General features: G+C 35.1%; 1 protein-coding gene across 3 annotated transcripts in view; it reads left to right on the top strand.

Annotated features, from left to right (window-relative positions):
• The window catches only part of SLIT2 (slit guidance ligand 2), a 258432-nt gene that overhangs the window by 174535 nt on the left and 66415 nt on the right, over window positions 1-17482 (top strand). For all 3 annotated transcript variants that reach the window (XM_059845090.1, XM_059845089.1, XM_059845088.1), the window contains exons 10-14: window positions 10245-10316; window positions 10835-10906; window positions 11428-11499; window positions 13349-13492; window positions 13613-13776. In XM_059845090.1, the coding sequence (XP_059701073.1) occupies window positions 10245-10316; window positions 10835-10906; window positions 11428-11499; window positions 13349-13492; window positions 13613-13776 (524 nt within the window). The remainder of the gene's footprint in view (window positions 1-10244; window positions 10317-10834; window positions 10907-11427; window positions 11500-13348; window positions 13493-13612; window positions 13777-17482) is intronic.

Raw genomic sequence — 17482 nt, 5'->3', positions numbered from 1 at the left:
GTGCTCAGACTGTGAGAAACCCTACAAAATAGCAACACAGCAGCAATTCTATTAATTGTACTTTATCCCAGAATGCTGTGACAGGCCCTTATTTCAAAAAAGGCCAAAAAGCCATTAATGAGCTAGATCTACCTACCTCATGAAAATGCTGCTCTTATATTCTTCTGATTTTTTTTTCCATGACTTGAACCTGTCAAAATTATTCTAAAACTTCTTTCCTTTCTGTGATATTATGGGTAAGTGAAAATAAATAGAACTGCAATAAGTATTACTGAGGGATGGCAGAGGGGGAAGCAGGGAAAGGAGTACCTGTACTGATGGCCATAAATTTGTACAAATGATGACTATTTAAGAAAAAAGAGCATGGAATTAAATTGATTGTTCCTTCACTTTTTTTACATTAAAAAAAATCATTAGTCAAAGGAAGGGCTTAATTAAATTCTTTTTCTTTTTCAGAAGGATAGCAGTCACTACCATGGTGTTCTGTGGAGGAGGGAGGTTTGCTGGAGGGAGGGATGACTGGAGGGTGGCACTGTTAAATAAGGAGCAGTTTTATAGATAATTCTGATATTTGTAACAGGCAGAAAAGACCCTAAACCACATCATAAGTGAAATGAAAAAAAAAATACAAACATATAGAAGTCAGGGATTTTAACAGTTCACCTTCACAATCCAATGTACTGAAAGGCCCCTGGCTTCTTATTACTGTGGCCTTCAGGATAAAGGTTTTGTTTCATGTGAATGGAGCTTTATAATGTTTGGATACCAAAAGTAGAAACTGTACAGTTGTTTCATGACAACTTTATTTACATTTTTCCTTGAGTTTCCTAATTATTTTCCCCCAGTCGTGTCTCATCTTACCATCCTGATTTCTGGCTATTTTTCTTCATGTTTTCATATTTCCATCTCATTCTTTCTTATATACTTTTTTATCTACTTTGTTTTCATAAGTGTTTGTTAATGATTGTGTGTTATGCCAAGCACTCAAATACATCTCTGTGAGCTGTGTTTGAAATTAAGCAGGATTAAAAACTCCTGAGATTGCTTCTCACAGTAACACTCAGATTATATTAAAGGAGAAGGGAGAAAAAAGGAAGTGAAAGGAGAGAAAGAAGAAAAAGAGGAAAAGAGGGGAAAGGAAATGAAATCTGGCAGAACTGATTTTGACAGATGGACTTAACCAAGATAAAGTGATCTGATCACTCCGCAGACACTGGGGGAGTTCTTTGCATACATGAGGAGTTTTATTTGAGTACTGGGACCTCTGTCTGTATCTTTCCCAGTGACGCTTGGCATGTGTGCAGTTTCACCATTTCTGTTGTCTTTTAATATTAATCCTTAGGTAAAAGTCCAAGGTATAGCCTAAAATAAGTAGCAGTTGGACAGAGAGACTCTTATATCAAGATGCAAAGATGTAAGCATGACCCTTTACAGAGAAAAGTCTCCTGGAGATGTTTTAGGCACATTTCATGAAGACATTTTAAAGAAACTCATAGCAGGAAAGCTCTGAAATGTCTGTGACAAAGCAGCTTTCTCGATTTTTAACATCTCAAAGCATGATTTGTCTGTCTATGCAGCAGGACAGAAATGAGTGCAAACCCTGCATCTCTGCAGCTTGAAAAGAAATGAGGAATGCTGTGGAGAGGATTCAATAAGTTACAAGGCATTAAATTGATTCTTGGTTTTCTGAGTTTGGTTTGTGTTTTTAAATCAAAACATTCATCTTCTTAGGACTTGGAATGTCAGTTCATACATGTGATTTACCTCTTAAACAGTTAAGCCATCAGCCAGAATCTTGCACATCCAGCAAGGAAGGCTTTTTCCAAGTTGTTTTTATATGTGCATATGTTCATGTAGTCACTGGTGTTTACAATATATTGCTTTTCAGTAGTTTGCAAGAGTTCTCTCTAACTGTATCTTCTGGTTTTGAGAAAATTTATATTAACCTTCTGTTGATAATACCTGAAATACATAATAATAGTTAATAATACCTGAAATAAATAAATCTCTTTGGTCTCATTATAAAATATTTCAAAATAATTGAATTATTCGTATGGGTCTTTTTTCAAGTTTTCTGTTTTATCAAGATCTCTTAATTGCTCTCATAACAAATACTGACAGCTGTGGCACACTCAAAAAAATAGTTTATCTTAGATTTTATTTTCACACATGGCTCTTCACCTGCATGTGTCAAGTGAAAAGATTATGTCTACTTATGGATGGAAAGTTAAAATAATTGCTATAGCATTCATTTGCTCATGAATAGTGATGCATACTTTGGTCAGTAGGAAGCCAGAAAACTGTCAGGTGTTGAATTTTCAGAAAGTGCTGGATTAAAATAAAGTGTGTTGAAAGACACATAAGTAACTAAATGCTCCTTAATAAATTCATCTGGTCTGGCTAATGCTTTATCAGCTCTTATTCTAACACTCCAAACTTTTGAGCAACTGGATATAGTTGTCCTGATATTACTATTAACTTTTCTTATATATGTTTCTCTTCAACTGTACTTCATGTGTCCTTTTCCTCAGACCTTTTCTTATCTTTTTCCCTAGCCAAAGGTTTCTAAGAGCAATGTTTTCAAGATCAATCCTGGCTAATGCATTGGACCAGATAATCAGATTTACACCAGTGAACTTTGGAGGCATAGTGACTTTTCAGTGAAATCTAGAGCTTTATACTTCTGTTTGGATTAAAATTTAATGCATTTTTATGTCCAAAAGCTTATATTAAATAATAATAGTACATAATCTTCAGATGCAGTATTATTAATTATAATGTATTGCTTACAAGCTTATTCATGAGAATTCCTAAGAGGAGGCTTTACATATGGAGGAGGACCAAAAAGGTTCCTAATGAAATGGAAATATCTGTTGCAAAATAGCTGATATGAAAATAAAATTTTATTATCTATATGCACTGTATTTTAAAAAAGTCCCTTACCCTCTTTAGTTGGCTAAATATTGCAAATAAGGCCATAAACATTGAAAATCTTTGCATGAAAATGAACATTATACTATATTATAATTTTGCTAGAAAGGTTTTATGATTTGTAACTCACTGACCTCTGTGTAGGCTCTTCAACTGTGTGTCAACTATACACAGCAAGTTCTCTTGCTGTGCTTTTCTGTGGTCTTGGGAGGGTCATTATTTTTTAGTTAAAGCAGTGTTTATGCCCAATGCAATAGAAAACAACTGGTTTGTGTGCTTAATTAAAAATTTAGAAATTTGCTAAAATTTAAGCATCTCTTATATGATGTATGCATATAAACACAGAATAATTACATGTAAATATTGAAAAATGTATTATCCATAATGCAGGGTATTGAATAAATGAGGAGCAAATTAAAATGTGCTAAAAAAATCTGTTGAGGTATTAATTTCTTCACCTTAATATATTTAATTTACCAGTGCAGATATCACTGAATTACCTGTAACTTATCTTTGGTATTCCACCTTAATATTTCTTGGGCAAAACCTAAACCATATTCCATTTTACAGCTTCAAAAATAGGTGATTCTGCTATTTGATAGCTAATCCTGTCTGCTTAACACACACAAGAGAAATTATTTGTCATGCTCTTACTCAAATATCTTCCTAATCTGAAAATTACTGTAAATCATGTGGCTTTATGCTTTTTGTAAAACACAAAAAAACGGCTTTTTCATTTGAGTTGTCAGATGGTTTTGTGTGTATAACATCTAATCTGTTCCTTATTAGCCTGTGTTCTGTGCTGCCATTGTTCACGTCTTTGGCTTTCTTCATACCCTTGTGTCCTATCTTGAAACTAATTAAATTCAGACAACAGGATAATTTCAGGAGTCAAGAGAATATAGAGACACAGAACAAAACAACCAGACAAGAAATGTCTGAAAGCAATGCTGTTCTCCAGAACCTAGCAGTAGGTACTGGCCAGGCTGAGCACCATTCTACCTCTCAATTTTGTGCAATTTTTTCGTGGGTGTTAAGTAGAAGAGGCACCTTGACAGACCTCTCTGATGCTGCCAAGGGAAAGAGATAACTCAAGCATGGAATAAATTAATATTTTATACAGCATGAAGGGAAGCTGGAGAAGTCCCATGTCACTTTTCCAGAGAAACCCTTGTAGATCTCTGACAGCTGTGCCATACTCCAAAAGTGTTGTTAATCTTAGATTTTATTTTCACATGTGGCTCTTCACTTCTGATTACTTTTCCTCAGCAGTTATGTGAGTGAAGTAATTTGAAAAGAAACTATGGATACTGACTTTTCAGTATGTTGTGTTTTGTCATCATTCAAATATTTCTTCATACTCTTCATACTCTCACCAATTACATTTTTAAATACACAGTAAGCTAGCAACCACATAATCTCAGTTAAAAACTTTTTTAAGTTTTGTGGCAAATTCGTAGTATAAGACCACGTATCATTTAGCAGGAAGTGAGGACTCCTGTCACCCTGTTGGTCTCATGCAGTGGGGGATGTTCAAGGTAGTGTTTCTGGTCTTTTAGAACAGATGGACAGGTCCCTGCTTGTGATGAGCCAAGAGTGTGGCAGGATTGTATCTATTTTTTTGTGAATTTAGAACACTTAGCTGAACAGCTTGACTAGGTTTGGTAGTATAAGATAAGAACTCTCACCAAAAAATGGGCTAATTAGAGAGACCAACTTGGCTCTGGGTGACTCAGGCTAATTGCACTGGAGCCACACTGACAGAAGCCAAAGTACTGAGCAAATAATTATTTAACAAGTGGTGTATTTTGCTACAGCCTGGACCTGTAACAGTGGAGGAATGTCAAGCCCATCATCATTAGTGATGCTCTAGAGTTCAGAGCATGAGATGGCTCCTTCTGTAATGAAATGCAGGTTTGAGACTTCCTTTTGAGTAAATGAGATGAATTGTTTAATAGCTTTAGAATTGCATATTCTTGTTACTTTCTTGATGCAATGCAGACTAAGGAGTCATCTGTCATTTAAAATCAATCCCCTGAGGAAATATTTGATAGAACAATTAGACTGGATGTTAACAGTTTGGCAAGCTTTAGGGCAACATTGACAGTGATTCTTTATATACAAATATTTAGGAAACTGTCAAACAGATTTATTAACACACAGACTTAGAGCCTGAAAGTAAGAAAAAGAAGTAATGTAGTCATTCAAAATACATCTTTTGTTTTCTTAGATGTGGATGATGTCACAGATTTCAACAGAATTTTTCTGCTGCTAAAGCTAGAAGTGACATTTAGTGGATTTAAGTACTCTAGAGGTACAGTTATGGAGAGACCAAAAAGGTACTTTATTTAATAGCCTCAAGGATTCCTCTAGCAAGGGAAATCATTGCTGTTTCCTTATTTTAAAAACAAACAAAGAAAACCCGAAATCTGGCAGATGTTGCATGTGAAGAGAGATGTGTTGGCTGTGTATTGCAGTTCTCCAGATTCAGGAGCTGTACTCAATCCCATCACTGAAATCTATTTTTTGGTTTTTTGACAGCTGTTTTTGCCATTTACTTTAAAAGCAGATGGGGAAAATGCAAAGAAGAGCTGTCAATTTTATTACCATGTATAATCAGCATCTGTGCAATACATCAGACTCATTTCACAGCTTACACTTTCTCTCTGTAGTAAAATTCTTTTGGGATTTCTTGACAACTTTCTTGAAAGACTTCTTGTAAATTAAGGGATATTGGAATTAAAAGTATAGATTAATTAACTGCTAAAGCCACTATTCTGTCATCCAAATTTACTTAATGAAGATGTTATGTTCTGATTGTTTAATTATAAATTATATGTCTAATTTGCTCCTCCATATTCAAATTCACGCTTTCTTAAACAAGATTTTTTTTATTATATTTTAGTATTATGAAATGCTTTTTATACATCTCTGATCCCTTTACATGCATTTAGGTGCAACACATCTCTGTGTATATTTTTTTACCATTCTCTACTGAGAGGGCTTAGTATCTTATACCCCATCTGGATGATTTAAAGTAAAAATGATTCTCTAGAGAAGAGGGTGTTCTCCATTCTCAGTCTGCCCTCTTTCCTGGAGGAGCAGTCATTCACAGAAATGGCCTTTTATAGTGGGAAAAGAGGCTAGTTTAGAAGTGTCAGTATAAATAAGCATGTTGTCTGTCTCTGGAAGTGCGGAAGCAGTAATCAGTAATGGTGTGCTGCAGGCTTATAGCACAGAACAGCATCCTCCTGGAAAGTGTCAAGTGATTTACATGTCACAGGGCTCTCTGGGGACCGTGTGGGAAGAATCTGTCTACTGGCTGGGGACCTACTTTGATTTGATTTGATTTGATTAGGTTGGAAGTCACAACTGCAGAAGCACCTTTGTTTCTTAGAATAGTAAGTGGTTGTACATTACAGTGTCTGCAGTGATAAGCAGAGGGGAAAGATTTCCAAAGAGAAATGTTCACAGTACATTTCCTAGATAGGAGTGATTAGGGAATAGTCTTCAAAAAAGGTTTCAACTAGTTTGGCAGCATTAAAAACAGTAAAACACTTATGTATCGATGCAGGACTTCTTTGAAGTGAAACACTAAAAGGAGATGCAGACTTCATATTAAAAGCATTAATTAGCATTTGTGTGATGGTGGGCAGAGTACTTCTTTTTACATGGGGCGATGCAAGCTTTGATGAAGAGTGTACTTAACCATCTTCCTCCATTATCTTAGCTTATTAAATGTGCTACTAAAATTGACCGTGACTTTTGAAATAGAAACCACCAAGACACTGTTTATGATACACAGGTGTTCTTTCATAAGAAAAAAAATAACTTCTGGAATGACTTTGAAAGGAGTTTTTGTGAACAAACTTTAATACAAATTTTATGGAAAAATACTGACCCAGGTTTTTTTTATTTCTTTGGTGATGCAATCCTACTTCTGGCCGAGTCATTTGCAAGCACTTAATGGCTGACTTTTTTAGTAATCAATAACTACAACCCATCCTATTCCAGAATTAAAAATATTTTATTTATAATAGAGCATTAATATAAAGAAGTTTTTATTTACTGTGGGTTTTATCAGTAGAATGCAAATTTCCTTTAGATATTAGTCTATCTGTACTTTATGACTTGGGAATACATCTAATTAGATTTTCTCTAGAATAGTGGATACAAATTTACATTCTATGAAATTCAGCTGATTCTATGAAGATAAAGCAGAAAATTACAGGATAACAAAGCTTGCAAATGTGGATTTGATTTACTTTCTTTACAGACAAAGTGGGGTATAAAAGATTTTTCTTCTTTATTTATATAATCTTATTCTTCCTGTTTTATGTTAATCTCATTTTCTAAAATGTGATGTGTTTCAGTGCCTACACTTCAGCTTAAGTTAAGAAAATACTTACTTAGATGATCCTCCTAAAACAAATCCTTTATCCTGAAGAGCTTGTATATATATCCCAGCACTGCACATTCTGTCTGCTAGAATGTAAATGTCTCATTAAAAGGAAATGTTAGGTAAAGTTTACATAAAGTTCATTTTCATATCCACCAGTGAATTGGTGCTAGAACTACTGGGAAGTTAGCTCTAAGAAATATGCTCTAGCAAGAATTCTTCAGTTTTTGGCCCAGGTAATTTGTAGCCAAATTGGTCAGCAGTAAATGAAATCTGCTATTTCACCTTCTCATGAATAATTACCTACATGGGTCCTGTAAAGTACTTCAGTTTATAGAATTAATATATATTTTAAAGTAAGAGAATAAACTGGAAAATACATTGTGTCCTAATTTATTTAATGCTAGACCTCAAGCTACATGCCTTATCCTACCTAGTTGAGATCATTATATGTTTAAAGATATGTGAATGTAGACTGGCGCCCCTCTAGGTTATGAATCTCTACATTTTGGACTAGTAAACAGCTTTTATAAATGAGGCTTGTGGTAACCTCATGTGGGAGCCTTGCTACTGCAATATCTCTTTCCCATATACCCAGAAGCATTTTTCCCTCCCTGGCAATCCAAGACCTCCTCTGTATTATGGCCTAATCCTCCCCTGCCCTTTTCACCACCCCTCTCCTTTCCAGTCCTCTGCATATGCCTTGTGTGTTTCCCTGTGCAAGGTCTTTGGCTGGTTTTCAGAGCTCCACATCTGATCAATGTCAGGTTGGGCTGTCCCTGGTGGTTAGGCAGGTGGTTGCTGCCAAACAGAGTGTGTAACAGGAATGGATGGATGGCAACCATGCTTTTTATGGCCAGGGTAATTTGGTTTCTCAACTCCTTCCAGTTATTAAAATGAGGAAGTTTTGTTACTGAAGGGTTTACCTCTCCCTGATTTAGCCACCTGAATGAAAAAACTGTCTTAGCTGATAACCATGCCTAATCTTTATTTCTGGGGAAAACTAAGCTAAAATTTTAATGTAAGGACAGAAAATACTTGGGTGTGGCCTAATTTGGTGTTGGCCTTAACTTCAGCAAGTGTTTGCTTATTTGGGTGTAGCCAGGTGTATAGGAGAGAAGTGACCTTGCTCCTTTGTATCCTGGTCAGCACTCCCACTCTGATGCAAAATGGGTCCAAAAGGCTCAGCCAAGGCAAAGAGTATGAATGAGCATTGTGTTTGTGGAAAAAGTTTTCCATCTTGTGCCGTGGGATTCCCTTCAGTGCTTAAAATACACCTGAAGTCCACAGCAAGGTAACAGCATTTTCCTAAAAAGGACCAAAACAGTTGTGATGAAGTGGGATTTTCTTCATCTAGAAGATTTTTAGGTGGCTTTTGGTTTTTTTCCTTGAGTTCATCATAAACCATTCAACAACAAATTCTGCTAAGTTAAAGCATTATCAGAGTAAGCAGATTTTAAGTATTAAACATATAAATATCTCTGTCTGAAAGAGACTTCATGAAGGCAGGAAAAAGAAGCTTCACTTCAACTATATCATGATCTCTTGAGAAACTTTACGAAAAGAAACAATTTCTATTAGAATATTTTCTTGGAAAAGCTTACTCAAAATATAGGAGATTATTATTTACACTGCACATACACAGAGACCCATATGTCTCAATCAGAACAAAAGTGAAACAGAAGACAGGTAATAGGACAAGGGTAAAAGGGAAAAAAATAGGCTAGTATTTCTGCATCTAGATTTAAAAAGGCCCTTTTACCTTAAATTCTAAGGCAAGGTCCTTGTAAGTTAGAATACTGCAGTAAACTTAAACATTTTTGATTAATTATAATAAGAAGATTTTGGCATTGCCTTTATGTACTTAAATCACACATTTGATACCTGTGCATGAAAGAGGAAAATAGCTTATTACGTAAGCATGCTATGTAGTTTGAATACTCATGCCTTTTCCTGTAGTACTTTTTGGTATAATAGTTTCTACTGTCCACATGGCAGAAGTTTGCAATGCCATAACCATGATATGCTGGGGTGTGTGAGGAAGCAGCTTCTGGTTTAAGTGTCCTCATCACTGACTCTGTTTTGACTCCTTGGCACCTGGGCCACAGGTCTATATCTGCATTGATTTCCCATATGCAAACATCTACAAGTTCCAAAACTTCTTGGAAAATTGTTTCCATCTGTTAATTCACACTTTACAGCATGGGAATTTTCAATTACAGTCACTATGCATACAAAACAAGGGTGGTCAGTAACATTAGCTAATAGCTGAAATTTAAAATTCTTGTTTAAAGAAGTTAGATGTGTGGCTGGGCAAATCTAGTATTATATATTAAAGAAATATTTTGTGTACAGTATCTAAAGAAATTGTGTGTATCTTTAAAACATGGCAGTTGCCTTATTGCAGGTAGCAACGTATATTATTTGGTCTGTAAGAACATTCCTTTCCTCATTCCCATGGTTTGCATATTTCAGTTATTTCATAGAAATCCTTAGGCATTTCTGAATAAAAATTACTATGCAAATTGCAATATGTGAATAACAAATTGGGAGTAAATTAAGACTAATTCAATACTGAGATTTTTTTCATGCCAATTCTGTCTTAAATTTTTTTTAAAAATCTTGTATGTTCTGAAAATAAGTTTTCTTTTAAATATGAAATCAAAATTTGATTTTAATTTTCAATATTACTTTCTACAGGTTTAAAGGTTTGGCTGGTTGTTTGGTGGGGTGGGTTTTGGGGGGTTTTTTAATTTTGGTTTGTGGTTTCTTTGGTAATTTTTTGGTAAAAAATTACCCTGAGAAAGAAGAAGTTATCTTCTTTGTCCAAGTTGATCCCTTCTAGTTTCTTCTGGCTTTAGATTCTTGTTTAGCTTGGGGGTTGTATTTTTATGCTGTTGTTCTTCTTTCGCAGACGGTTAGAACAAAATTCAATCAAGGTGATACCTCCTGGAGCTTTCTCCCCCTATAAAAAACTCCGAAGAATGTATGTACCAAATAACTTACATTTATTTACATATGTATGTGTATTTATCTATCTCCAGATAACAAAACAAATCAAGATGGTGCAGGGGAACTGCAGTTAATGTGTGAGCACTTAGGAAAGTTTGACTGCTAGAAGGCAAACTGATATGGCAGCCTAATGATTGAGACCATATATCATCTTTGTCATATTAATAATAATTGGGTTTTTACCAAATCTTAAAATTGCTTAATGTGCTTTTACATAGAAGCAGCATGTTACTGTAGTAATAATTGTAGTAAAAAAAAAACCAAAAAAACAATGAATGAGGATAATTTCAGATTATTTTTTGAGGCTGTATAGCTCTGGGGTTGTAGCAAGCAGAGATTTCTTTTAAAATGTACTTAAGCAATCATGAAAAGTAAACATTTGTCCTTTTTTTCCAAGAGTTTCAAACAGTTTAATTCTAATTACATATTATCTTAAAGTTCATTATTTTGAAAATAGCTTGAATTAATTGAATCAAATGTTATTTGTTTCAGTGACCTGAGCAATAACCAGATCTCTGAAGCAGCTCCAGATGCTTTCCAGGGGTTACGTTCACTCAATTCACTGTAGGTATCTGTTTGACCTGTAAACAGAAGCAAATTTCTCATATTCTTATAATGAAATTATTCTGGCCTTTTGGCTCAGTGCAAAATGTTGCTATAAATTCAATCCACTCTGTGAAAGTTGTAATAATCATTTCAGAGTGATAGTGGTAATTGAATATTCTTTTACAGTTGGACACTAATAACGTGTGGGGTTTTTTAAAAATGTGTTCATGGCAAAGAGTTGAACACAACCAATCATGTCTTTTATTCCCCAGTTAGTTGTTCTTGCAAACAGCAAATCCCCTTATCAGGGTCCCTTGGTAAGCCTGTAATCAGTGAGGTGCTGATTCTGCAGCGATCGTTGGGTTACACACCTTTTGGGAAAGTGTGATCCTGCTGCCTCACAGGACCACGAGGATATTGCAAGTATCAAGTGGTTGTTATTCGATTCCTTTCAGGAAAATGGGAATTTCTCTATATTTGAAGTCAAAATCCCATACCTTTTATAATGGTAGGTTTGTCTGCTTTATTTCCGGGAACAGAGTTCTCTATGGCAATAAAATCACAGAACTTCCAAAGGGCCTGTTTGAAGGACTCTTTTCTCTGCAACTGCTGTGAGTACTTTTCTTATTTATTTATTCTATTTTAAGGTCATTCAAAAGGGTAAACATGATGAGAGATTTATGCCAGAAGAAGAACTGGCAGGAAATCCCATATGTAAGATCAAAGTACCGTAAAATGAAATTATGCTAAAACCAAAAGAGTCAGGACTCTTGTAGGCCAGCTTGCCATTCATCCACAAATGTGATCATATCAGTTAATGTTTCAGCCTGAAATTATTAAAATGAAGTTATTTTCCCATGTGGAATTTCTAAGAACAAAACTGATAAAGATATGATACTGTAAATGACAAATAGGATGTATATAGTTGTGTGGGAGCCATGGAAGGAATATTTGTGTGTTTTATAAAGAGAAAATATATAGAGGAGATGCTATGCAATTGCATTTCTTGTTGTACCTATGAAAGAACAATATTGCACCACAGTTTCATTGATGACTTCTAATGTTTACTGTCACCCTGTGCGATTCTTAGAATCTGTGAACTTGAGCTGCTACTTTGTTTAACACTTCGGAAATTTCCATTTTAAACAGTTGCTGTTTAGATTTTATACTGGAATAAAGAATGTCACGGTGGTAATTTTATCAAAGATTGTCAATATTTAGCAGAAGAGGCTGTGCAAGTAGGTGTACCGTGTAAAAGAAATGTGTTAAATAGACCATAAAACAACAGTGGTGGTTTTGAAATAACTTGCCCCAGAATAACTGACTTGTTGAGTTAGAGCCTTCTTAAAGAATTTAAAACATCTTCACACATGTTTAGAATTACCTAATGTCCAGACTTCACCATGAAGTGGTTGGCAAAATGTCAACTAATTGAAGATGGCAAAACAGTAAAATATATACAAAGAAAAGGCAACTTCTAGCACCACCTAGAGGTTTGCATTTTGATTTACTTTAGTCAGAAAAATAGTATAGTAGTAGGCAGGTATGCTTTCCTATTTTCCTTTAAAGATGTTTTAGTTATAAAATATATTTCAGATCTGGTAAAAAAATAAAGGTAAAAGACCTTTCCTAACTCTGAAGTCTGGATTAAAAAAAGATCCTATCCTAATGTGCATTGTTGTACAGATAGTACATTTAGGTCTAAGTAAATTTCTATTTGTGTGGCAAAACTTTTTATCAGAGCATTAGGTTTCAAGTCCACCATTTCATTCCATTTCTGGCTCAAAATGGAAAGAAGTAAAAAGTATTTGGTTATAAAAATGCATCTAATGGAATGGCTTTTTTTTTCTCTTTAAAAGGACTTGGTTTAGATTGGCTTGTTTGTTTTAACACTAAAAGTCTGGGAGGTACAGGGAAGAAAAGTTTCCCTTTGAAGATGCAGAGGAGAAAGGATCCAAGACAGATTTGGATATATTCCATGCCACCAGTTTTTTACTACAACTCTGTTAATGTGGCAGCATGCTGATTAGTAACATATAATTAAAAGTGCCACTGCACATCTCTTCCAGCTAATGAACACAGTGTTCAGTTCCCTTTTTGTTTGTTTATTTATTTGGCAAAGAAACTAGTTTTCCTTGAATATACTTGATTTTTTAGGCTTGTTTCTTTGCACAGTACACAAATACCACACAGGCATTCTACCAGCACATACAAGAAATGTGATTTTTTTGCCAAATAAATGCAAACATTTCAACTCCAAGGTTCAAATATGTAGGAATACGTATAACCTAAATAAGATACTTTAATTCACTGAAATTCCTTATGTGACTGTCAATTATAATTTGCTACTACATCTCTTGTTCTGGTTGCAAAGGTGCACAGAGAATTGTTTGTGAAAAATGCTGAAGCTGCGACACAGAACGATTTCTTTCAATTTTATAATTATCTTCCATTAAACAGATTATTGAATGCCAACAAGATCAATTGTCTGCGAGTTGATGCATTTCAAGATCTGCACAACTTGAATCTTCTTTCTTTGTATGACAACAAGCTTCAGACCATTGCAAAAGGCACCTTCTCACCCCTACGTGCCATTCAGACCTTGTACGTATGTTCTTGTTGATGGTTTTCTCAAGTATGACTTCACATTCTACAGTGACTGGGTGCTGCTGAGACCAGAGGGAAATAATGTGGGATATTATTGGTTTTTTTCCTTCACGAAAGGCATTTGGCTCAGAACCCGTTTATCTGTGACTGCCATCTGAAGTGGCTGGCGGATTACCTTCACACAAACCCCATTGAGACCAGCGGTGCCCGTTGCACCAGCCCCCGCCGTCTGGCAAACAAAAGGATCGGCCAGATCAAAAGCAAGAAATTCCGCTGCTCAGGTAATTTTCTTAGTTCAGCTGCTATTTTTCCTTTATTGGCAAAAAAAAAAAAAAAATAGTGGTTATAGAAGTTCTAATGAAAGCAGCTGTCTCTCTACAGAATTATTAAACATCACAGAATTTTTTTTTTTAGTTCCTTGACTGAATAGAGGGAAATTGGGAAGTCATAGACTATTGGATCACGGAACATTACTGTAGTTAACATATTTGGCACTCTTTCTGAGTAACATTAAATCTAACAACATAAATGTAATATATAAAACTTCAGAATTAAATGCTAAAGCTATTCACTACAAGTATCAGTACCATAAATCATTTTTTTAAATTTCCACAGGGCTCTGGAATATGTGAAAGATCTAAAAATTTCTAAGCTAAATATGGAAACCTAACATATTCCTTTTATACAGGGAGCTTACTTCATACTGAAATTTACTGTTTTCTTTTTCTAATCTTATTCCATTTCCTACTTACATTTCTTTAAATCCTAACTTTTTTCATATGGTATCCAGCTGTTCCAGGTGCATTTCATATTCCAGTTTATTCAGTCTCAAGTGCAAATACCAGATGAAAACTGTTTTGTTATCCATGTTCCGGATACATTTATGACTATTCACACTTTGTTGTTTATCAGCTCTCGTTGTGAATACGCATTTTTTTCACTAAATTAGTTAACTGCAGTCCATACTTAATCTAATAAAACTCATTCTTTGCTTGCTGACATTCAGGTGCATCTTCTATTTTTTTTTTTTTCTCTTTATTTAGCTAAAGAACAGTATTTCATTCCAGGTAGGTTTGGCTCTGCAGTAAGATTGACTAACTGCAGATATTCTCTCCCTTTCACCCCAAAAGCAAAGTTTGTCATAGCTTTTAGGAAAGTGATGCATGTGTATTAACATTAGTCATTACCTATAGCTATACATAGTTTTCCTTTGTAGAATACTAGTAATTCTGTTTTCTGAATATAAGAGCTTAGCATGCAGCTCTGTTTACCTTCTTCTGTCTCACAGATTTGCACACAACCTACCAAAATTATAACCATCCTTATATTATTTAGAAGGTTGCACCTGCTAGTTCATATTTTAACTGACACTTTTACTTACCTTGTACCTTGCCTTTCTGCTGCTACTGTTTTTAAAATGTAGCTCTTGAGCTGCTTTTAAACACAGGAATCCATGCTGCCATCAAAGAGCTAGCACAACTTTAAAGACTAAACATTCTACAAATGAACGTTTTCTTGCCTTGCTTTCCTGCTCTACGCTGGCTGCATCTGCTGCTTGCTCACCCTCCTTTTGTTCAGGAAATCACAGTGGAATGCTTGGAAAAGAAGGCTGATATACATAATTAGAGGCATTCTGTGGTCACATCCATACAGTGAATCAGAAATGCTTTCCTGCAAAGAAAATATGACTTTCGAGTTGGAGTGAAATAGCAATTTACACACGGCTTTAAGCTACAATAAGTCTATAATATTTTTACAAAAGATTTACCAGTGTTGGCCCTAGCTCTTTGAAATATGGATCTTTCTTTCTTTTACCTTGCTTGTCAGAGTGTGCACTGTTTTCTTAATAGAAAAAAAAAATTCAATCACGTTATATTCATAACATTATAAATAACAAAATAAACAAGGGAATCATGCATCTATTGATGAGTTACAGTATGTGATTTGCAATCAGGATTTCCTGCCATGGTTTAATGTCTAGAAAAATATCTCCGTAATTGATTAGGACACCAGTGCACCCCTTCTTTCAAGTGCTACAGGTACATCATCATTCTGCAGTCATCTTAGTTGATGTCTCTTCAGCTGTATGTTTAGCTCTTCTCCAAATGCTGTGTGATGTAACACTGAAATTTGCAGCAGTCGTGTGAAGTTCTTCAGGCCCTTGTACTAATACGTTGTTTTGAACGTGAAGTAAAGAAAAGATGAAATACAAAATAAGGCCACAATTTGTCAGCACTAGCATCCACATCCAAAAAATGTGTTTAAGCAGTATAAAACAGGGGGATTCAATTTCACAAACCTGTAGTACCACTCAATTCCTTAGTGTGTAGAACAGCTGTATTCCTGCCACAGACTGACTTCTACTCAACCTTGCCAGCACAACTTTTGCTTGTGAGTTAGAAGTGTTTTCTTGCCAGCAAATGTCTTCACAGCCTGGTTATTATATGGCCACTCATGCAGTTCAGGCTTATTTATGTACCTTTAAAAAATTATATTCCTGGGGGAGGGTGGGATAAGGGGGAAGAAGAAAAATAATTAATTTTTTTTAAATGGGCTATATACATGCTTCTTGAAATACAGCCTCTGTTGTTTTCTCTTTCTATCAGGTTACCAGGGAGATGCTACTTAAAAGTATTTTAGTTGTTGAAGGCATTGTCCCTGAATATTGAATTGTTTAAACTGCTAACAGTGATGTACTCTGGGTGCAGAAGGAAAAAAAAAAACAAAACTTATTTTTAGACTTGTTTATTGGGTATTGAGTTAAAAACCATTTCTTTATACTTAAGTGGATACTATAAAATAATCTTAGCATTTCTTTAAGCGCCTAAATATTTTTAGTATTTGTTTTAAATACTGGAGATGTTGCTCCACAGACACTATGAAGTCCTACTAAAATTTCATTACAGTAATTTGGAAGACTAAAGGTTTGCAAGTATTAAATCATTTATTTGAAAAATATCATTTATCTGCTACCTCACAGAAGTACTCTGTAGTGGTTTCATCATGTGGATTACTAAAACATTTACAAGTGGTAGGTAACATAGTATCTGATGACTCTTGGGTTTTTTCCCCCTCCACTGAGCAATATAATTCTCCTATATTTGGTTTAATTAGGCTTTAAGTGGCAAAGCATGTATGTTTGGCTCAGTGATCCTTGTGGGTCTTTTCCAACTCTTTTCTGTAACTCCTATGTATGTTCAGGGGCAGCTTTTAAAAAACACATTCAAAATAGTGTAGAATGGGAGGCATGATCATCATCCTAGATGAAATCTGTTATAAACCCCAATCTTATCTTCATTTTTAAATGCTACTCAAAATTAATTATTCTTTCTTTCTTCTGAAGACAATGGCCCTAGCACCATCTCCTAATCAAATAAAAGTTAAATAGAGAACATAAGAGCTTAGTTCATGTTTTTGTCTTAATTGGCATTACTCTGTCTTTCTTTCCTTCTTGGCTATCTTTACTTTTTCAGGAGTTCACCATTTTGGCTGTAAGTAAAGTTCAGTGTCTGAACTAAATCACAGTGTACCTCCCAGCCCTGATGCACCTTCTGCTAGTCTCAGTCTTTTCACCTTTGTCCAAGAAGAGCCCACAGGTCCTTTTGGCTTCTCTTTGTTTTCTTTGTCACCCACCCTCAGTTCCTTACCAGATGTTTTTTCCTGATATGTTTAGGATGTTTTCTTTGACTGACTCTGGGAAATGGTGGAGGAAACTTTCAATGTGGTTCTTTTTTTTCTCTTTTTTTTTCTTTTTTTATATATATTGTATTTTTATTTAATCTATGACAGTGATACTGTTACTGTGGCACTGGACATTCAGTAATAAGAATGCCATGTCATGTAAGCAAGTATTAAACTTCAAATGCTCCTGTAATTTATACCTACTCCTTCCTCTTTTCCCTTGCTCTTTTCCTTGGGCTAATGGATGCAGTTTTGATAATGTAGCGAGATTTTCTGTTGTGCTTGATCTAACCATGTGGTTGTGAG

Source organism: Haemorhous mexicanus, chromosome 4, assembly GCF_027477595.1.
Source record: "Haemorhous mexicanus isolate bHaeMex1 chromosome 4, bHaeMex1.pri, whole genome shotgun sequence".
NCBI classification, from domain to species: domain Eukaryota; kingdom Metazoa; phylum Chordata; class Aves; order Passeriformes; family Fringillidae; genus Haemorhous; species Haemorhous mexicanus.
This window is presented reverse-complemented; position numbering and strand designations above follow the sequence as displayed.